This window comes from Pectinophora gossypiella, chromosome 16 (genome assembly GCF_024362695.1).
Source record: "Pectinophora gossypiella chromosome 16, ilPecGoss1.1, whole genome shotgun sequence".
Classification (NCBI taxonomy): domain Eukaryota; kingdom Metazoa; phylum Arthropoda; class Insecta; order Lepidoptera; family Gelechiidae; genus Pectinophora; species Pectinophora gossypiella.
In genome coordinates this window covers 3,483,394-3,507,153 of record NC_065419.1, presented here as the reverse complement: position 1 = coordinate 3,507,153, position 23,760 = coordinate 3,483,394, and the positions used below count along the sequence as shown (strand labels likewise).

General features: G+C 37.8%; 1 protein-coding gene across 1 annotated transcript in view; it reads right to left on the bottom strand.

Moving 5' to 3' along the window:
* The window catches only part of LOC126374012 (transcription factor ATOH8), a 35,302-nt gene extending 14,294 nt beyond the window's left edge, over positions 1 to 21,008 (bottom strand). Inside the window, exon 1 of the mRNA XM_050020457.1 lies at positions 20,695 to 21,008. Coding sequence (XP_049876414.1) covers positions 20,695 to 20,749 — 55 coding nt within the window. The 5' untranslated portion in view covers positions 20,750 to 21,008. The remainder of the gene's footprint in view (positions 1 to 20,694) is intronic.
* Between the last annotated feature and the right edge of the window lie 2,752 nt (positions 21,009 to 23,760).

Below are 23,760 nucleotides of genomic sequence, written 5' to 3'. Positions count from 1 at the left end.
TAAACTAGAAGATATGACTCTACCACGCTGCTCTTAATATGCGTGTTGGTGGATACCTAATAAAGTATTAATAGTTGGTATAAACTGTTACTCTAGTAGGTAATCTGTGATTTTAAACTTATTTTGTAGAAATACTTTTCAACAATCTAGTTTCAAAATCGCTGGATAAATAAGTCATTAATTTTGTTTATTTTAAAAGAAATCTAAAATTAAAATGCTAATTACAAAACTATTTCACAGAATATGATTGAACCGACTGAACTTTATCCTTGACCTGGGAGCAATATTATTAGTTTTTAAACGTTTTCTAAATGGCCAGTAATGTCGAATTGACAGTTTGGCGCCAACGGGCGTAAGATATGACCTCGCCGCGGCGCCGTGCGGACGAAATAAATCACAGATTATAAAAAGTTAATTTCGCATGCGACCAGTCGGATTCCTGAAGCCAGATGGCGGATCCTAGTTTCTGAATCTGATATGGATATGCCACAAAACATCGAGAAAGGCTGTGAAGATGAAAAGTTTAATCATAAACAAGGTTTGGTAAATTATGCTTAGCTAAATCCTATTTACTATAATAATGGCTTTCAAACTATGGTAATTTATATGTATTATCACATGGTATGTTAATTAAAAAACCGTTACAATACTGACCAGTTCCATAAAGAATTCAAAACAAAATCATCATTAGTCCTATTTTTAGATTGAAGTTGAAAAACAGATCAATGTAAATCATTGATCTGTTTTTACGAACTCGATCTAGAAATATACATAAATATTGAATACTAATTCGAATTGTATGTATATAACTATACATATCTATAAAATATTTCAAATGATTTCTATAAATACATATATATGACTGTTAAAACGCACTATGTAGGTACAGCCTTAATAAAGAAAATAAAAAAGTTGCTGGCTGTCTTTTCATGAGATTCTATTTTATTTTATCAAGAATCGTCCTGATTGGACAAAATTTGCTAACCCTAAATTATCGTTACAGTTAGCCAACATAGCTACAAATAAATAATTAAATATACTTATAAAAATATGCCTGTTTTTACCCGACCGCGGCGAATCAAAAAGGAGGGTTATGTGTTTGACCGCTATGTATGTATGTGTGTATGCACATCTGTTACCACCTAACTTCTAAACCATCTGTCAAAATTTAGGTGTCACTAGCATCGTCTTAAGTCAATTTAACCCAAGAGTTTGTTTACCATGTCATACGCCCACTACTATCTTCTAAAGATCACTATTCGAAAGAATGACAGAGATCATAGGCGATTTTTCCGTAGACGAGTTATTCGTTTTCGAATTTTAATTTTTTTAATATATTTTTTATTTTTTAACGATTATTATGTATATTAGGGAGGACTTTGCCCAGCAGTGGGATCTTGTAGGCTAGATAAGATTAGCTTAGATTCGTATAAGGTACATATATTATATTATTAGGTTAAGGTATTTATTATATGTACCGGATATAACATAAGCTCACCATTATATTCCAATTGGGGTAGTCAGAGATACATCTATCGCAAGATGAACTAAGTACTCACACCTCACCGAGATTTCTGTTACACCAACTTGATAGGTGAGCCGTATCGCCGTCTAAATGATATAGATAATAAAATATATATGATATGTGATATAAATGTTATTATAACTATAATTCCTATATATTACTTATTATAAATAAGCATAACGGCATGCCTTCACGAATGAAATCACAGGTGATTACTAGTTGGACTAATTTGCTCTATAAAACCTCGACAACACCTACCAGTTTCCCGGATGTTGGAGAGACTACTGTCAGTTGCGCGGGCGCCACTTAAATCAACCTGTCATTTATTTTGTGGAATTTTTGTTCACAACTTGTTAGGCTCGCGCGGCGTCTGATTTTTCCATAAATTAAATAGTTGTAGGTAGATTAAGTTAAAGGAAGTTCGCTATGTATTAGGGTACTGATTGAGGCTTTTATTCTTGTTTGGTTTATAGATAATTGATATTACGTTACTAGGTTTTGTGACCGGTTAATGGCAATAGGCTCGCCCCCTATTATATATGGGATTTAAACATAGCTGGCGAGATGTTTACCCCTTCGGAGATGCAGGCGAGATGCAATGTTATGTAGTTGTGTTACTAAGGGTTTTAAACCAGCAAGTGTAGTAGGAAAGCATTCGGCCTGGCAAATGGACAACGCTGAGAACTCTTTCTCATATTATTATTATCTCTCTTTCATATTTACCTCAAAAATAATTAGAGCTTAGTACATATTCTTGATCTGAATAACTACCTACATTTTTCATTAACAGAAAAACAAACAAGAAAAAATATAGCATCGGTACCTAAGCTAACTTTACACACACGTACATAAATAAACACCCTATAGGGGTGCCACAAGATAAAACAAAACGCAGTTTTCCCCGTCTGTTGTTTTCCAAAAAACCATATCATCAATCACACATAAACGCTATGATTATTCACATACACATGGAACTATTAGGAATTCGTTCGGCTCTCAATAAATTAATGCAAATATGTAGTTCTGTGGTGGAATGTGGCGTCGTCGAGTGAACGTGTAAACATCTTGTGTAAACAAAAACATCGGTAGGTATATCAATTTCTACACGCGAATTTAATGTACCTACACATTTTAGTGCGTCCTGTTTTAGCGGATTATGTGGCTTTGTGGAATTATGTTAATTAATTTCTGGGAAATACCTAAATCTTGCATTTAAAATTAGAAAGGTTATCTTGACAAAAACGATAGGTATTTGTTCGTTGAATAGAAAAAGGAAACATTAGTATAGTCATAAAAGCCCAACATGGCAAGAGAGAGAGAGAGAGAAAAGATAATGACAATCGAAAGTGCCTGCGATAAAAATGTATTGAGATGACATGTCACTTTATGTCAATGCCATACATTTTTATCACTGTCGCCGTCGATTGACATAATTGCTTGCAACTTGGCTAACTACCGCGTCGCGTCATATTTGTCGCGGCGCGTAAGCAATCCGTTGCTTCTACGCCAAGGCACATACCGTGACATTTAGCCACTCGAGCCTTATCTGTTAACCTCTCGAACGCACTGACGCGTGTTAAATAAATAAATGAGATCGGACGACCTTACAAGGTTGTGTCGTGTCGTTCACGCGTTCTCGACTCGCTGCCCCACACTAATTATTCGACGCGATGCCACTTCAATGTTTACGGTTTTGATCAAGCCTCCTTGCGTTTCAATCGTTTGTGTACGGTGTATTTCGTTGGGAACTTCCTTGTGGTTCGTGGCTATGCATGTTATCTACTTGTTCTATTATGTGTGATTTACAGAAGTAGCATATCCATTTACAGAAGTAGCATATCGGATTTTGTTTAATCAACGGATAGAGCGCTAAATTGTTACTCTACGTGGGAGACCCCCCTCTCAATGTATATTTTTAGGCTTATCTCATAATAAAGGTTTACTTGCCTTAATAAACAAATAATTGAAACATTTAAAAGAAACCAATCATCATCAAATATGGTTTAAAAGTGTGAAACGTAAAAAGTAAACACATTTTTACGTTCAATCAAACATCCGTGAAATTTCGATCACAGATTAAATAAAGTTCTAGAATTGAAAGTAATTAAAAAGTCTGCGATGGAGGCGAGATTCTTCGAAGCAATTTTATTTTATTACTCTGTGTTGGTGTACAAAAGGAGGTGGATGCTCACGCGCAAATTTTAGCGCCGCCTGAGAGTAATAACCGGAGGAAATGAACTGTCGACCAATAAGAGAACAGACGCACAATGGATTTACTTTGCAGAATTGCGAACCTAGCCAGACATCTTTAACTAATTCCTACTAAGTGCTAAAAAAATTTTTTATAGATTGTCATTAATAGATTTCGATTTTAAAAGTCATATCAACAGGAATTAGAACACCTAAACTTACATTAAAAGAAATTTTAAAACAATTTCGAAAAATGCTGAACATAAAAAGCAAAAACAGTTTTGATATATAATTTAATATAACATTTTTCAATTTCCTGACTGTTACTTACCTATCGTATTTTATGCGGAAAAACTATAAACGCGCTGTAAAAAGGTCATATCCTGCGGAAATTCTTGCACTGTGATGAAATTCTATTAGATTACATGTCTATGGTGTGAGTTGCGCCTACGCAAAGGGTTTAAGTTTACGATCTACACTTGCACATAGGCCTTTAAAACACGATGCGTTCGCTGGCGCCTAAAATGCATCTCAGAAGTTTATTTTCAACTTTATAGCAAAAACAATATAATATGTTTTACAAAAGGTGCGTCGCTATTGAGCTTTAATAGGTTTTGAAATAACGAATTGTTTTATTATTGGCGCCAATGATAGTCAAATAAATTATTAATTCGCTATGTCGTAAGGCAACCACAAAAACGTTCAAAATAAAATTAAGGTGTTATAATTAAAGCAGTATTGATATTGACCTGACAACTTTATAAGATATAAATTGTAAAAATAGAAAACAAAAATAATTTAACAATTTACAAATTAAATTACTCCTCTAAGTACGTATAATATGGTTATTTCTGATTCGGAAATTAAAATTCATAAATCTCTGAAGCGGCATAAAATCTCATTCGTAAGTCATCTTTTAAAAAGTATAAAAATATTTTTTGTCTGTAGTTTTTGTGCATCCGCGCGGGAAGCGTGGTCCTTTGTTTTTGCTATGGCCACCCGATGGCTTCCTCCCTTTGTGAGGTTCGACGAATTTTTGGCTTCCCTCACCCTCTCGCTGTTAAAAATGCAAAAATGCTAATAAGATTAACGGTGGCCACCCTGCTTTTACCGAGTACTAAAATCTATGGGTCCTTATTTCGACAACTACCAGCCATCTACGTACTTGCCTACGTATTTAAAAGTGTAGATACAATCTTAAATAATACCTGTTATTGCTTAAATAATATTGCTTATTTTGTATTTCATTAAGTTCTGTATTTAAATTAATAGCATAAGACATCTATTACCTATAATCTAGTACCTTGCCTCGCTTTTTTTCTAAGCTTCTTTTCAGAAAAATATTGAAAACCGAAACGATTTTTAGCAATAAAACCAAAAAAAGTATCTAAATAAGTAGGTAATTTCAAGAGAAGGTACCATTACTTGATAACCTAGTTAGAGATTTGGTATTTATGCTCCTTGCATTATAATTTCAATGTAATTTGTATCTAATCGTCATTAACAGGAATACAATATGGTACAGATGGAACTTAGAACTGAGGGCATATGAAACAATGGGAACAGTACATGAGGGCACCAGATGGTTCGTATTGTGGCCGTCAGTATCTACCACTCGAAGGCCACTTTAAGAACACATGTAAAATATAATTAAATAGGTATCCGAATTATATAGGGATACGTAATGATATTGGCCCCGATTCATGCAAACACCTAATTTAAACTTACACCTGTCATTTTCTTCTCCGCCGAAAAGGAAAGGGACGGATGATTGACAACTGTTAATTTTATGATGAATGAATAATCCAGGCGAATAAAATAGGCATCTCGCTCATATGCAACCCATTTGACGTGTGCTGTCAACTTAATTCACTCGGGTTATTGGCCAATACAGGGTGTAACGGAACGGGGGTATCAACCCGAAGTGTGCCTACTCTGTCACTATCTACAAATCACATGCGAGAGTATTGGCCGCCTAAATTCATATTTGCATTAGTTATGAGCAATTGAATTCCAGGTCTTCATGTAATAAATTCAAATTTGCACAACACTACGTAGCAATCAGCTGTTCAAGGTATTTAACTTTTGAGTGAACAGCTACCACCTCTTTTATTTATGCCTGCCCTAGTAAAGGGTAAACGTGCCAGTGATGGCCATATTAATCAATATTTTTTAAATTGTTTTGTTTCATCCTTGTGAGGCCAAGATTTCCAGACACAATAGTTAAAAAAACAATGGGCATTGGTCCCGGTTACTGCTTACTGATGTAATAAGTAGTCGTTACATGAGCCATGTCAGGGGCATTTGGCGGCTCAATAATAACCCTCGCACCAGGATTGACGAGGTTGGTTATCCACCTCACAACCAATAGGATAGAACAAGATGTGAACATACATAAATCACGGCTTTATCCCTAATGGACCAGACAGAGCTACAAGTAATTACACATATCTAATATCACACTTACTGCGCTACTGAGATGGGCAGAGTCACTTTGTTGTACAAGTTTTGTCCAAAAATGTAGTCGATTACCTACATTAATAGTTGATAAAGAAATGTACTTTACAATGCATCTCGTCTCCTTGTGTAGTATGCTTTATTTTATGATTACGTAATATCAGGCTCCCTTAACACCGTCATCCAGGTCAAATGGGCATCACACTAGCGGCGAATGCGTTCATGGCTAGCTAGGTACGGGACAGTTTCATTAGAATACTTTCAGAGTTTTGCAGGCCCTAAACAACTACTACTACTCATACACAGTTACCACCAATCACTGACTAAGGTGTGCAAATACTAACACCTCACTTTACAATGGATCAAAGGACACAGTGATTCAAGAGGTAACGACGCGGCGGACGAGTTGGCCAGAAGGGGAACGGGAGGTAACAGCCATCGGTCCGGAACCGATATTGCCGATCTCATTCGGACAGGTCCGCTCGCTGCTACGAACGAGAGCAGCCAACAAACACACCTTTTTTTGACGTGACTTATCGAAGTTTTGCCGCAAATGACATTAACTACTTGGCCGGACAAATGGGGAGCGCTGAAGGCTCTCACCCGGTACAACGTTTAAGACAACAGGCCTGAGGGTGCCCAGTTGGGCGCGAACCTCGGCTCAGGGCGTCGTCTGAGAGGAAAAATATTTGAAAGAATTAAACGACCCTAGTAAGTCGATAGCGATAAGCGCTGATTGAGGGAAGTCGTCGACCACGCCGGCGGTGTCGGTATCGGGGTCCTGAAATGTTTGTTGTCGCGAGCTGATTGGCTGATTCTATGGCTAGAGTAATCGGGTCGTCGGGATCGTATTACATACTTCGGACGCCGATGCTATTCAGTACCGTTCCTAAGCGGGATGTATTCGGAAGCCGCAACTACCAGGGGATTTGGTTGGTGCGGAGCAGAATCAAAAAAACTAATTTGAGCCATTGGGCAATGGTTGGCAGACTTAGGTCAATGTGCAGATTTTCATTGCGATGGAACCACGAACGATTTTGTATTTCCTGTAGACGGTGGATTTGAGAGAGACTCGCGTGAGCGAAAACTACCCCTGCATAGCTCATGATCGGACGGATGCAAGTCGTGTAGATTCCAAAGGGATAATTTACTACGCTTGTTAAGGAGACAATGAACACGGCCCATTACAAACGTGGCGCGATCGCGCACACGTTTGATATGGGCCTTGAAAGTAAGACGTCTATCTAAGACTACGCCGAGATATTTGACTTGCTCCTCCCAAGGGATCGGCTTGCCAGACATCTTGATGACTTAAGTTGACAGCGTGACCGTGACGTATTATAATAGCCCTTTGAAAAGTACACCGCTGCACTTTTCTCCGGGTTTACCTTGATTCTCCATTTGCGAAACTACTTGCCCAAGGCATTGGCGCGTTGGAGAATTCCGGTCATCATAACTCGACCACGGCACGAAGAATAGATGGCTGTATCATCCGCAAATAAAGCTAGTTCGGTATTAGGGTATTTGGGAATGAACAAACACACCAGACTATGAACCACCGTAAATAAATGCAGGCAGGCTAAGTTGGCACTACCCAACATCAATAGTTGTCTCTCCAAAAGAATTCTAAATGTGAAGAGGTCTCCACTAATACAGGTAACAGCTGCAGGTAGCAGGTGTAGCTGTGTGGTCACGGTGATATCAACAAACATCTGTTTACACTAGGTGTCACCGACAAGCCCCTGTGCAGAACCTGCATGGACGAGACAGCGGCCCATGTGCTACTGGAGTGTGAAGGAGCCGCCAACTACCGGGTCCGGCACCTTGGCCAGACGGGGTGCCTCCCTGAGGCGACCGGCAACGTCAGAGGCTTCTTAGAATTCCTTGGGGATTTACAACATAGTAAAAGCAAAATAAATTTCTCAAGTACCGTTGTGACTGCCTACCCCTTAGTGATACGGGCGTGATATTATGTTAGTGTGTTCTGATTACTTATGGCTCTGCCCACCCCATTAGGGATACGAGCAGCTGCAAGTGATTGTGTATCTTATTAACGAGACATTAATGTTACGTTTACAACATAGTAAAGACAAAATCAATTTCTCAAGTAAAGTACCTACCTAACATAACTTTACTTTTACTATGACATGGTAAAAGTAATCTTAAAATAAGTACTTTCGTACAATACAATAATACTTTATTGCGTACAAGGAATTAAAAACACATAACAGTATTTTTTTAAATCTTTCTATCGTGTGGGTTGTGAGGTGGATTACCAACCTCATCAACCCTGGTGTCAGGGTAACTATTGAGCCGCCAGAGGCCCCTGACATGACTCATGTAATAACTACTTTCTTACATGAGTAAGTAGTCACCGGGACCAACCGTGCCTTCCGAAGCACGGAATTGCAAATTGCATTGGGACAGTTAATGGGATTTATACCCTGTACCAGGATGCCAGGGCTCGCGAATAGAAAAAGGCACGCTAGTGTTTCAAACTATCGATAGTTCAGTATCGATTATCGATCATAATCATTTTCAACTACGATTTTGATTGGTAGAAATAAAAAAATAGCTTTTCAAAAAATCTAAATCCATGGACTTTTGAGTTATTGAAATTCAGTTTAGACAATCAGCCCACTCAAAATAACCATACTATCGGAGTGTAGCAATACTACTGACTGAGGGCAAAATTATCGATAGTTTGTTATTAATCCGCAACGATACTATCGATTGTATTGCACTTAGGTAATAAAATCGAAAATGTTCCCACTTTCCGAGTTATCAATAGTCTTGCTATCGATCGACTCTCGGTCGGGATAGATTATCGATAGACATTTTTTGATCGGCAAGCCCTAGTGCACCCGAAATTCAAAATGGCGGTGCTGTTAAGGGGAAGTTATCATTAACCATGATAAAAAATATTTTTTTTTTTTGTATTTTTTTTCCTTCCTAAATTGTAGTCGTGTATTATCCAACAGTGAACAATAACATCACGCCTTTTTCCCATTGGAGTAGGCAGATACTGCGGAATTTCACTTACCACTACACGCTCGTATCGCTACATGCCCGTACCAAACATACATACATAATATCACGCCTTTATCTCTTATGGGGCAGACAGAGCCACAAGTAATCATAACATAGGTACATAAATAATTATCATGCTCGTACCGCTAATGGGATGTTCTTTGTGACTCTGCCCACCCCATTAGGGATACGGGCAGAGTGATAGTATGTCTTATTATTGACAGATTAATTTCGCCTTCTGCTATTGCGCGGGATATTTGCGAAGAAACGTGGCAATTTTGTGTTAGTGCCAGAGTGTGAGCGCGGGTGATCCTTATTAGATAAACGACTTTTTTACTTTTCTAGGTTCAAAGTAAAATACGTACCTACTTTCATAAAATACAATACATTCATTCATTCATTCAAACAATACCATAAAAATATTTTATTGCGCACAAAGAAATAACACACCCTTAAGTACCAGGATACTAGCATTCCAAAAGAGATAGAAACATGCACACGAAAGTAAACTGTCAAATTATTTGTCAGTGCTTGTTTACTATCTGTGGAGTGAAGTTCGAAATTTGGATTTGTTGTGATAACTGTGATCAGTGATAGTTCGAGGTGTCTTTGAGTAATGTAGGTTATTATGAAATGATGATGTGTGTGGGTGCCGGCGATGGCAACTTAAGTGAAGCACGGAACTTGTATCAGCGATTCATAGAAGGTAGACCAGCTGATGAAGCCAGGCAACTGCCTTCACTGCATTGCTTCAGGAAAATGGTCAATCGCCTACTGCATTTAACGGGCTCTTTCCACGCGTCATCCGAGACTGGCCGCTCGGCGACCCGTGATCCGGAGTTTGAAGAAGCCGTACTAGCCGTGCAGCCAACCCAAGGACTACCACGCGAACCTTACCACATGCAACGTACGCCCGAGCTAATTCCTGCTGATTATTTACCTCGTGTGGCATTCTGAGAATGGTACCGAGTTCAAGTGGAAAGCTCACCAGACTTTGCTTCGAAAGTGTTGTGGACAGATGAAGCGGCAGGTCTGTGCATCGAACGGGGATGACGACATTTCGAACCTTTCTTGTAAAACGTAAGTCTAATTATTAATTACCTACCTACTTACCCACACTTTCACACTTTTTTTCCTATTTACTATTAAATTAAATACCTTACCTAAACAAGTAGGTAATTTTAACTTATTTTACACGTCATAAAATAATGTGAGAATAGTTGTCAAAGCAAAATGACTCCAATTATTAGATGCTTTAGTGTCATTCTTGTTTGTTACAGTCGCCGACGTGCCGCCGACTCGGATTGTTCCAATCGGCCGCCGACTCCTTTTGACGTTGCCGCCAAAGCCGCCGCCCGCTCGAATTTCGTACCTATCGCGGCCGTGCGAGCGCCGCGAGTACCAGGCGACCAGGACGCGCTAGGAGATTTGTGTAGTGCCAATATTTGAGTGGATTAAGAACAGTGACCTCAATAGTGCTGTGCCGTGTTTTTTACATGCTGGAAATATTAAAATATTTTTTTAACTGAAATTGAAAAAAATATCAAAAGTGTTTTTTTTTAATTGAAATTTTGCAGATAAGATCTACATAAGGTATAGTTTTGTCCCCTTTCGGCTTGATACCCCCCTTCCGTTACACCCTGTATAACATTTTGGAACGGTCTTTTAAAAAATTGACGTGTGTTCCATAAATTTTATTACTGTCGATTACCCGTCCCCTTCTTTTTCAGCGGATAAGAAAATGGCAGGTATAACATAAAATAAAATTCATGGTGTGTACAGGAATCAGCACCATTATAAAATATCTAAGTCGAAATAAGACATAGTATTGAGAGGTTCCAGTGTGGAACCCTAATTACTGTTTGATTGGGTAAAACAAAACTTCCCGAAAATAATATTTTTGCGACGTCACTGAATTGGGAAACGGCAATGATGACAACCTTGATAAATACTTTTTTTATCCAAATCCCTCTCGTAGCAACTTTATGATCGGGGGTATTTTGAAAACGGCGCGTGAGCACCCACGTGCGCCGCCGGATGTCGACCGTTTGTTGAATGTTTGTTGATAAGCCAGCGCCAAAATCGACGAATCGACTTCCGATCAGTATTTCTATTTGACGTTTTTCTAGTTATGGGATATGAAGTTCTAGACTCTTGCGAAGATGAGAAAGAAGAATAGAGTGGAAGGAAATCACATAAGCTCACGACTATATCCCAAATGGGGTGGTCAGTACGTCCATGGCAAGATGAACTAAGTACTCACCGAGCTTTCTGTTACACCAACGTAGAAGGAAATAATTACCCTAATATGGTTTTAAAGTTTTAAACATACGTAAAGTACAAAGAGGCATGAAATCGGTTGTAGCCAAAATAGTGATGTCTCTGTTACAAAATTATTAATAATTGTCACAAAATGTGACTACGAAATATGAAAAAGTCACCTCATTCTAAAATGTTACAGAACACTTCCTTTTGATAAACTGTTCAATACTCTCACAAAGGTTGCCCTTGATACAATCTCTCTCGCATATCGCTAAAACGTGTTACGGTTCACGTGCCAATTTTCTTACCGAACTTTTCACCAAAATACCTTTAGAGAATTATTCTTTTTCAAGTTCACGAACCTAGCATAATAATTATGAATAATTTCACATAAATACTCTTAAAACAATATTCATAACACTACAAGTACAATGTAAATTAATGTAAAAATCCGCTTTTTTTTTCACGCGGATGTCGAAAGAATTACGTTGGCGGGAAAACCCGAACTTCGTCCGAAATCCGCCATCTTTGCTTTTTTTTAATGTGTCACTTGATGAACAAAACAAGACATGTTAGTGATTCCACCTTAGAAAATGATGAGGTAATGATTGTTTAATATTATGTATGACAAATTGTTTTCTATTTATAAATTGCTTTTAACGTTGGACGCGTTTCAAAATATTGTCACTGATTGACAAGCTTCGATCGATTACCACTCAAGAAGGGAGTAACTGCATTTTATTTCTGACTAAAAGCCTTAGATTAATTATAGCTACGTATATTTGTTTTCACCAACGCTGTGTTACCAATGTCCTTAAAATCATTCTTCATTTTGCATCTAAAGGGCACATTACGATCACTGGCTTTCTAATCATACTCGAAAGTTGCTGTCACATTGTTATTTTTTATAAAAAAACCCTGTTGAGTAAGGAGTTTTATTATCTTGTATTTTATTTTTGTAGAATCAGTCTAAATGAATAACAACTACAATACTTTTATTAGGCATGCGTGAAACTTGACAAGCATAGTGTAGATTATCTTGAATTATAGAGTCCAAGGTTAAAGGTAAAAATTACAACCCGTAAAATAATAGGTACTGTCACGAGTATTAATATGTATATAACCATGTCACATTAACTTTTTTGACAAATTAAACCTTAATGAGACTTATTAAAGGCTTTTTGGCGGGAAACGAGGACGGGACAGTTGCTTTCTTCATTGAATAATCTAAATAATTAATACGAAGTGGTGTTTTGTGGTTAATGATCGCATTAAGTTAGTCGGAAAACATTCGCGAGTGTTATTATATCGGAGTATTCAATGAACAAAGTGTATCTGCCTATTTTCGCTTCGTGCCAGGAAGCCGCTTCATAACTCGAAAGTTTATGCGGACTTTTGAGTTAATTCGTTTGGGGTTGGGAGTAGGAGTCTACTCCGAGGGTGGGGGCTTAGGGTCATCATCATCACCTTTCATCATTTCATTAATCATCAAGAAAAAAAATACGTAAGACATGGCTGTATGGGCATAGTTCCCTTTGGCTTACCCTTCGGGGACCCTCATTAAACGTCAAATATGATAGTGCGACAGGGTTCTAAAGTGGGTATATTGCTCTTGACTGTACCTATAATACACAAATCAAGTGGTATAAAAAACATTTATGAAAATGTGCGAATGTACCTCTGACTACTGCAATGCTAATTTCGCTTTCTTTAATTTTCCGTTTAATCTTCAAAAATTTAGTACATGTTGATAATAGATGATTTAGTAATAAGCTATAAAAATGATTATGATATTTATAAGATTACACGTGATCCTTGTTATATGCGTCGAGATTAAGATATCTTTAGTACAACTGTATTGGAATTTATCTTTTTGTTATGCTACTATTGTAGATAAACAAGTAAAAAGAAATAACATCAGACAATGAAACGCGACGGGCTATTAATTATGAGGATTGGTAAAATTTTAAGTAATCAGGACACGGTTTAATTAATAGATATTTTTGACTTTTACTGTTTTGAAATATGTAATGTTATTACATTATTAAAATAAATAAATAAAAAGGGTTTTATTTCTGTAAATCTATAACAAACAAGTTACAGGGGCTTCCCTAAAAGTAGTCAGATGACACTTGTGATGGGAATGCCTCGCTCTTCCAACGCAACCAGTGCAATTTGATTTACACCATATTGTCTTAAAGTAAAACTTAGGTAAATTAAACATAATACATGTGTGTGTATGTGTATTATTGATTCTATGATTTTCGAAATCGTTTTCCGAATTCATGTTTGGATCATATACGGTTATTACGTGCAGCGTCTCAGCGGTGAAGGAAAAACATCGTGAGGAAACCCTAGTACCCGAGAAATGCGTTTCGGAGGTATGTGAACTAAAGTATGTATATGACATAGCCTGTATTGAGCTGGTTTTCCCTTCGCGGGTTGGAAGGTCAGACAAGCAGTCGCTTCTGTAAAAGACCGGACCTGTCAAATCTTCAGATTAGGTAAGCGGACTCTGTGAAAACGGGAGATGGTGATGATGTCATTATATCACATAGGTAAAATAGTTAGGTCAGGAACAAAATTTTGTTTCGTAAAGGTCAGTTTCGTAAAACTATACCCACAAATCCAAAGGTTAAGTAAATCTTAATAGCCCAGGAAGTAACTTGTAAATATTTATACCGAAAACGAAAAAAACATAAACATGTTTTATCTCAAAAAATCTTGTTACAAAAAGAGAAACGGCTCTAATCTTTACGACTTTTCACTATTACAAATTTGTTTACCTACTGGCGTTGGCTCCCAGATAATTAGGCCCAATATGCAGCACAGAAGTTACCCTTTGCCTTTTTTTATGGCCCAATAGATACAGATGTCAAACAGTTGACACAGTCCAAACGCGATTACGACTATTACGTCGGCACATCTGTGCTCGGCACATCTGGTACCCAAACGCTGTCGGAATATTGACATGTGGCGACAACCGGCTATTCTATTGTGGAACGGCGCGGCTGAACGTTGCGTTCGTGTTTTTTGTTATCAATGTTATTCGTAATGGATTTTGCAATTAGTAGCATTTTATTTGTGAAATTGCCTCCTGGGTTGTCGCTTAAATTACGTTTGCAAGCTCAATGTATATATAGATGTTTAAATATAGTCATGTGACGATTGATGTGGTATATTTCAATTATTTTAAGTACAGTCATGAGCAATATCATGTACCCACTTTAGAACCGTGTCGCACTATCATATTTGACATTATGAACCCATGTTACAATAACTTTTTTGACAAATTAAACCGTAAGTCTCATTAACTGACAAATATGATAGTGCGACAGGGTTCTAAAGTGGGTACATGATATCCCTCATGACCGTACTTAGATAAACTTTTCAAAATTCAAATTCAAAATTCAAAAATATCTTTATTCAGTAGGTAACATAGTTACACTTTGAATCGTCAATTTTTACATAATTTATACTTCGAACATACCTATTACGACATATTCGGCAATTTTTTTTCTAAACATATCCAGGAATCTTCTCCGTTCGTTTACAAAGCAGCCCCAATTAAAAAAAAAACCCTATTCAAATCTAAGCGACCCCCATAGTGCAACATGTGAACAAACATACAAAATAATTAACAACTTAACAATACAGAAATGACCCTAAATTCTTACGCTTTACGAGTCATTTCGTATTACAATGGCCGTAAAATTTAACTTTGTGAATGCACTTGAGTTTTATGCATTTGTATAACACATATAACGCCGCAGAGTACGTGATATTAAAGGTCATTTTGTATCTAATTGACAGCAGATAATATCTTTGTAAACCCATACACTTGCTATGGGGTTGCACGGGTTGCGACCTTAGCACATGTGTTACCTATATTTTTTTTTTCTTTTCTTTTTCAAGTGATTGACTACTGATGGTTTAATGATTTTGGCAACATTTGTTTTGTGAGCTGTTTGTTTTAAACTTGACAGGTTAACGCTTATGTTTCGTAAAAGCATTGACAACGAATTTCTTCAACGGCCTCCGTGGTTCAGTGGATGAGCGTTCTGCTCACGATCCGGAAGTCCCGGGATCGAATCCCGGTGGGGACATATCACAAAAATCACTTACCAAGATGCCTGAAAGACATTATCTGGTGACTGACAGCTTTGCCCATAGATTGGGACGTGAGTTAGATATACGATAGGTATACACTTGTATGTATATATTGTAAGTGTAATCATTCCGTTTATGGCATAACTCGGACGTGTAATAATTACTCGGTTGATGTAATCCATCCGATTACGATTATTATCATAACAATATGTCATGCGCTTGCGCTGAGCCGGAATGTGGCGCCATACTGGCAGTGTTGTGACTATGATACTTCTTTATACCGAATGAGAGTCAGCGCTGCCAAGGCCATGCCATCCGAAGCAAATTAATAAATCAAATTCCTTATACCTTTGGCGGCTCATTAGTAACCCTGACACCAGGGTTGATGGGGTTGGTATTCCACCTCACAACCCACACGATAAGAAGAAATTCTTTATTTCTGAACACATTATTATTATTATTTATTTATTTTATTAAATCTTAATACTAAAAATACAATTATCAATGCCCTGCAAAACTGTTTAAACAGTTTGTCTGCAGGAAAAGAGTCTCTACTAATAATAAACTTATATCTAATAGTCAATTAATAACATACAATAAGTTAGCTAGGACACGAGTCTAGAAGGTGTTGTTTAAGTAATTTTTTATATTTACTTTTATTTGGTTCTAGACGGATGTTCTCAGGCAAACTATTAAGCAAATAGGGAAGTCTCTTTTTTAGAGTTCTATCGCCATAGTAATTATTAACTCTAGGGACTTCGAATTTGCCCGCGCACACCGACCTCGTGCCATAGCTATGGCTTGCTAAAGATAGTTGGTCATGCTCTTGATTGCCATGGTGGTTAATAGCCAAAAGGTATTTATGTTTTAAATGTACGGGAAGAATTTTACAAATTTTGAATAATTTACTGTAGTCTCCTTTGCAATTATTTTTAGTCTTTTTATTCTCTTATATGTCATTATATGTTATTATATGTGTATTATATATTATTGTATGTTGTATTATATGTTATTATATATGTTGTTATTATATGTCTCTGCATTCTGCCTGCTAGTAGCCATACAAATAAGTGTTTTATAGTTTCAAGTAATTTATATTAAATTCAAAATTTAAATTAAATTAAATTTGATATCTTTTATTCATTTTTATATATTAATTTAAGTCGCAACAAAAAATACGAGAACTGAAATTGATGTAAGTATTTTAATAAACACGCATTTCTATCTACAGTTTAACAGAAAGCTCGGTGGGGCGTGGGTACTTAGTTCATCTTGAGATGGATGCACCTCTTACTACCCCAACTGGGATAGAGTTGTGAGCTTATGTTATAATATGTTACAGTTTAATGCATTAATTAACGCCCTTCCAGGGTTAACAGATAGAAATTGACAGTTTCTGCAAACGCTACCACCAACTTCGTGTTAAGTTTGAATAATGAGTTTACTCAAGTAGACATGGAATGGGCTATTATTTTATTCTGGGTGCCATGGCTAACCAATTCGCCAAAAAATTTTTTTTTTATTTATGCTATTGTTTGTTAATATTTCTTACTATTATAACAATAATAATATTTAAATTACATTTTACAGGAATTTGCAGCGATGTTTACCAATTATTTTTCACTTATTTTTATATTTATACTAGGGAGGGTGTAGAAAAACAACAACTGTGTTACTTTGTTACATTATGTAGTTTTATTATTGAGAACGTTCACATTAAATTCAAACCTTTTTTTTTTTAAATTAAGATAAAAGATTTTTGAACTTATATTATTAAATCACGAAACATTTCAGTCTAATACATCTTTTTATGGTTAGGTTTACCACTTCGTTACCTAATTTTGATTTTATGAGATAAACTTTTTTAATAAAATAGAAAACAATAGCAGTTCAAGCATTTTATTTATGGAGGTCATTTATATATTAAAAATAATCAATAAAAGTCAAAAATTTTAAAATATACTTAGGTAGTTTTAGTTCTAAGTCTGAAAATGTCTCCATAAAAATGGGGGACAAAAAAGTAACGCAGTAGTTTAGTAAGTAACATAATGGTAACTTTCCGCATCTATGGTGTTTAACTTACTGAAAACAATTAAAAACAGAATACAATTACGTAAATTGAAACCATAACAAATTAAACAAAACTCTCTTAGAATAAAATAAAATCAAAACTTCTCAAAAAAACAATATTAAACATACATTAGTTTCTGTCTGAGTCAAATATATTTAATGGGACATCAAATTCATTCAATTCGTTTTCAGCAAATGGAATTCTGTAGTCTCTGCTTACCCCGGTGGGAAATAGGCATGAGTTTATGTATGTATGTCATCATCGTCATCAGCCTTACGACGCCCACTGCTGGGCATAGCCTCCCCCAAGGATCTCCACGACGATCGGTCCTGCGCTGCCCGCATCCAGCGGCTTTCCGCGACCTTCACCAGATCGTCGGTCCACTTTGTAGCGGGCCTATACTGAGCGTCGTCCGACACGTGGTCGCCATTCTAGAACCTTTCCGCCCCAGCGGCCATCGGTTCCCCTCGCTATGTGTCCTGCCCACTGCCACTTCAGCTTTGCAATTCGCCGAGCTATGTCGGTGACTTTAGTTCTCCTGCGGATCTCCTCATTTCTGATTTGATCGAGCAGGGAAATACCGAGCATAGCTCTCTCCATTGCCCGCTGAGCGACACCGAGCCTCCTCACGAGACCCATAGTAAGCGGCCACGTCTCACTGCCGTAGATCATCACTAGCAACACGCACTGGTCAAAGACTTTCCTCTTGAGACACTGAGGTATTTTGGACGAGAAGATATTCCGCAGCTTCCCGAACGCTGCCCATCCGAGTTGGATCCGACGAGAGATCTCTTTCTCGAAGTTGGACTTACCTAACTGGATTATTTGTCCTAGGTAAATGTACTGGTCTACAACTTCGAGTGTAACGTTCCCAACCTGAACTGGAGTGGGTGCGACATGGTCATTGGACATAATTTTTGGGATGCGTTACTGAGATGCTCGAGCATGGTGTTCAGGTCTTCCAGGGTCTCAGCCATTAGGACTATATCATCGGCAAATCGAAGGTGCGTCAGGTACTCGCCGTTGATGTTGATGCCAAATCCTTTCCAGTCCAGAAGCTTAAAAATATCCTCCAATGCAGCAGTGAACAGTTTCGGAGAGATGCCATCTCCCTGTCTCACTCCTCGCTGCAGTTGGATCGGATTAGAGCTCTGGTTCTGTTCTCGAACTGACATAGTGTAATTTTGGTAGAGGTCCCTTAGCACTTCGATGTACCTATGGTCCACTTGGCACCTCTGAAGAGACTGCAACACCGCCCAGGTCTCGAACGAATCAAAGGCTTTCTCATAGTCCACAAACGCCAAGCAAAGTGGCAGATTATACTCTTCGGTCTTCTGTATAACCTGCCGCATCGTATGGATGTGGTCTATGGTGCTAAAGCCTTTTCGGAAACCCGTTCGTTCGCTTTCCGTCTTAACGGCATTGATCACAGAGACATCATTGAATATGTGCTTTTTCGTCGACATGATAAAATCGATCTCGTTTTATAATTTCCACTGGGACTTATTCAGGTCCATTTGCGGGTGCGGGCTTTCTGAAGAAGGAGTTCATCATATAGAGGTTCTTCTTCTCCATAAAGTCCGCCAGCATCCGGCCTCTGGTGTTCCGAACCCCAAATCCAAATTGCCCTACTCTCAGCTCGTTACCGCACCGCTTCCCCAACTGTGCATTAAAGTCCCCCATCACAATCGTGTAGTGGCTTTTATGGCTATGCATGGCTTTAGAAATCTCCTCATACATAGTCTCCACTTCGTCATCGTGGTGTCCCGAGGTCGGAGCGTATACCTGGATGACAGTCAGCGAATATCGAGATGATATTCTGAGTATCAGGCACGCTACCCTGCTCGAAACACTACCGATGGTCAACACGTTGTTGACTAGGGACTTGTGGACGATAAACTCGACACTCTGTAACGAAATAATTATAAATTAAATTATTAAACTATTATTTAACTATTAAATTTGTAAATATTGAGCAAAATCATTGAGTATTTCCACTGCGTTACGATGGCTACAACTGCGTTACATTTCGCAGTAACGCAGTGCATCGGTAACTCAGTTGTAGAAACCACGTGTATTCTAAAATAACACTCATATGGTAATTCATTTTATAAAACAGATCGTGTACAATAAATATTTGCTCCTTTTTTTAAAGATATAACGTAAAAGATTATTCAATATTCAAAAAACTCACCTATCACAGCGGTCACTCAGCGGTCTCCCAATTAATACACGCACCTATCCCGCCGGCGTCCTCGCGACTGACTCGGCGAATTTCAAAGCCACGCACTCCCCCCGCGCCCCAATAATATTTGATTATATGTTATACGACTTTTGGCGCAAATGCATACAAAATTCTAATTTTAAGACTCAGTTTCGTATGGTAACATAGTGTTCGTAATTTTTCGGTTTGCCGCGGGGACACAATAAATATTTTGGAATAATTAAAAACTGATAAAGGAAAATAATATTTATTATTGTTAAAGTAAAGATTAAATTACGTGTTATTACCGCAAATATTACATTTTAATAGCGTCTTGAAGAGTTTTTAAGTAATGTGTGTTTATATGGAGTAAATATATGAGAGGGACAGTGGAATTTTGTAGGGAAACAACTGCGTTACTCAAAAGTACAACTTAGTTACCGTGTTTTTGGTTAAATTCAAATAATTTTGATAAAAACGTGGAACATAAAAGCACGAGTATAACATCAGAAATGTACCAATAGTGTAATTATTTAAAAAATAATTGTTTGCTTTATAAAAATCGTGTTTGAACGTGAGAGACAGGTTATGGGACCCAAAATAAAATAATAGCCCGATAATAAATTTTGCCTAAATAGATATGGACCCATTAAAGGATCATTTTACACATAATTTACACTAAAATACTAAACCTGGTTGAAACTTAAAAGTACTCGTAAATAAACTTCAAAGGAGTCACGAAATCTCTCTTGTTTTTGTAAAAATATTACAGACACTTGTAGATACTTACATAAATTCTTAATTTAATTTACAAAACTTTTTAAGTCCGAAAATAAAACAACCTACCTTTAACTTCCGCTTCTGCCGCATCACCGGAAGTGGAAATGAAAGCACTTGACATCTTCAGACGGTATCCTTCAGCGCCAATCCAAAAACAAAAGCGTAAAAATAATCCTTTGAAAAACTTCCAAACTCGAATAAACACTTTTTTTAAACTTTTCTTTTGGCACGTTAGACACAGTTTATAAAAACAAAAGTATTTATTTTATTTTAAAGCACTAGTTTTTCATTTGAATTTGGAATTGTCATTTCTTGAAATTTGAAAACTCGAACGTGCGTTCGTAATGGCCGCCGCGGGCATGCGCACATCCCTCCCGATCGGCACTCCACGCTCGACTGACGAACGAAACAAACTTGGTCCGCGCGCAGCCCGGGGTAAAAAAGCCCGGCGCCAAGAGTCTCGCCCTTAGAGATGCACCCGACATGATACAATTGGAATTTTATCGTACGTTTTGTTTAGAGTGCCGAATGCACCCTTAGAAACCAGCCGCAAGTCACATTGGCGACATAATAGACGTTATCGGACCTTGCAAGTCCCACTTCTGCTGGCTTTGTGGTGGAAACAAAACCAAAAATGCGCTCTACTTACGTCCCTGATAAGGAATTTGTGATAAAAACAGTCACAATTTACCGTAGTGTTGAAGGTATTGGTTCGAAAATTGTATATTTGTTTTAATAGGTTATCGTTTTCATAAGGTGTATATAAAATGCAAAACTGTTTCTTCCACCAGACCTAACAGAGAAAATCCTACGCTATACTTAATTAGTAGAATCTTAAAAAACCACTTTCAGGAAATATTATATTCCCATGCTGAGTCAATGATGATTTTGATGATGGACCGTTGATGCCACTCATTTGAGTCGTATCTCCAGTTTTAAGCTCGTATACTTTGAAGAAAGTGAAAATCTTTTACAATACGTCCACTTAACAAAAATACTGAAATATGACTGACAACGGTGTCTTTGTCTATCATATAAATCTTCAATCAGTTAATTAACAAAAAAGAAACAAAACATAAGCTCACGACTATATCCCAATTGAGGTAGTCAGAGGTACATCCATCGCAAGACGAATTAAGTGGGTATCCACACCTCACCGATCTCCATGTTAGACCAACGTGATAGGCGGTAAGCCGTATCGCCGAAACAAAAAAATAAACCCGAAGTTATCGATAAGCCTTATGCGCGGCACTGTCTGCCCAGCCGGTTGCATTCTCTGGCCGGCGGCGCGGAGTCGGGAGGATCGCCATGCGCCAGTCGCCATCACACGACCATCCGAACATTTGTTCCCTCCACCGATCTGTATACTTGGATGGGTTACCTACTAATTATGTTTTGTACCGTTATATGGACGATGGGCTGATTAGCTGTCACCATACCGAAGATTTATCATATCCATCTTTACTACTCCTAGTTTTTACTTTGTTTACTTGTAGCTCTGTCCAAAGAACCTACAAAATAAGTATGGCCGCGATTTCCTTTCAGAAAAAGATAAACTGTCTCACGATACAGCTTGCCACCTATCATATTGGTCTAATAGAAAGCTCGGTGAAGCGTGGGTACTCGGTTGATCTTGCGATGGATGTACTTCTAACTATCCCAATTGGGGATATGTATGTATGTGTAAACTATCTTTCGGGCGAATAGGCATCAGTCTAATCATAATGACGACTTGTGATCCTGCAAACTCCGATACAGTTGTGACTACATTTATGTATAATCCTAATCCTCGCCATTTTAGCACTGTACGTCAGCGGAACCGTAGAAGTTTTCAACCTCTACAAATTAACTAGACACCTGTTAGCATGTTCCTTCAACGTAAAAAATCTGCATTATTTAAACGGGTTAAATTATCGTAAAACACTCGCTAGTGGCACTTCAAACCAGCACAGATTTTTCGCCGTCAGATGGTACGGATAGCTACTCCAGAACACTCGGTAAATAGATATCAGTTGCTTCCTGGCTATTTCCACTGCACATGTTCTGCGGCTCGTGACTCACGCACGCATGTATTAGCAACGACAGAACAATCAGCAAATATTAAGTGTCGCCACTACTAAGCGGGCGAGGTTTATGAGAGCTGATCAAACTTAAGTTCGTAAGGAGTTGACCAGACAATCCTTATTGAAATCTGAACGTAGCGGAGATAATCTACTAAGCCACTTTGAGTGTGTCTATCTATCCTATATCTGTATACTGTCACTTTTTTAACCAAGGGAAACAACTATTTATTGTGATATGCAGGACATGCTTAACACAAGTCAGAAGATATTTTAAATTAAATTACAGAAGTTGGCAAACCCCTCTTTATATGTCATGTTATAGTCTACTAAGATCAATCCTAGTGCTAAAATGAGATGTGATTGGAAAATTAGTGCCGTTCGATCCTCATGCGTCATGTTATAATATCCATTATTACAATATATCATCGTGGTCGACGACTTCCCTCAATCAGCGCTTATCGCTATCGACCCACTAGGGTCGATTAATTCTTTCGAATATTTTCCCTCTCAGACGACGCCCTGAGCCGAGGTTCGCGCCCAACTGGGCACCCTCCGGTCTGTTGTCTTAACGTTGTACTGGGTGAGAACTTTCAGCGTTCCCCATTTGTCCGGTCAAGTAGTTAATGCCATCTGCGGCAAATCTACAAAAAATCATTTCATTCACATTCGCCATTATTACACTACGCTGATTAGTGAGAGAGAATACGCAGGTGGATTTATCCAATCCCAAAAGGTTGAAAATAATTAAGCAAAGGCTTTTAACATAACGTAAGTTCACGACTGTATCCCAATGAGGTAGTCCATCCATAGCAAGATGAATTATCAACCCTAATTTAACATAGTTTGAATAACCTTCAGCTGGCAAAGATCAGAAGCGCAACGCCTTAATTTGAGCCTGTTTACACCCCAACACGCATTTCAAAATCACTGCACTAATTTAGCTATAAGCACATCATAATCAAGTATAATAGCTCATGTTCACATGATTTCCTATATACCCACATGTAGATAAGTGCGTTAATTTAACTGTCGACGAAGATCTTCCATACATATGCATGATATCGCGACT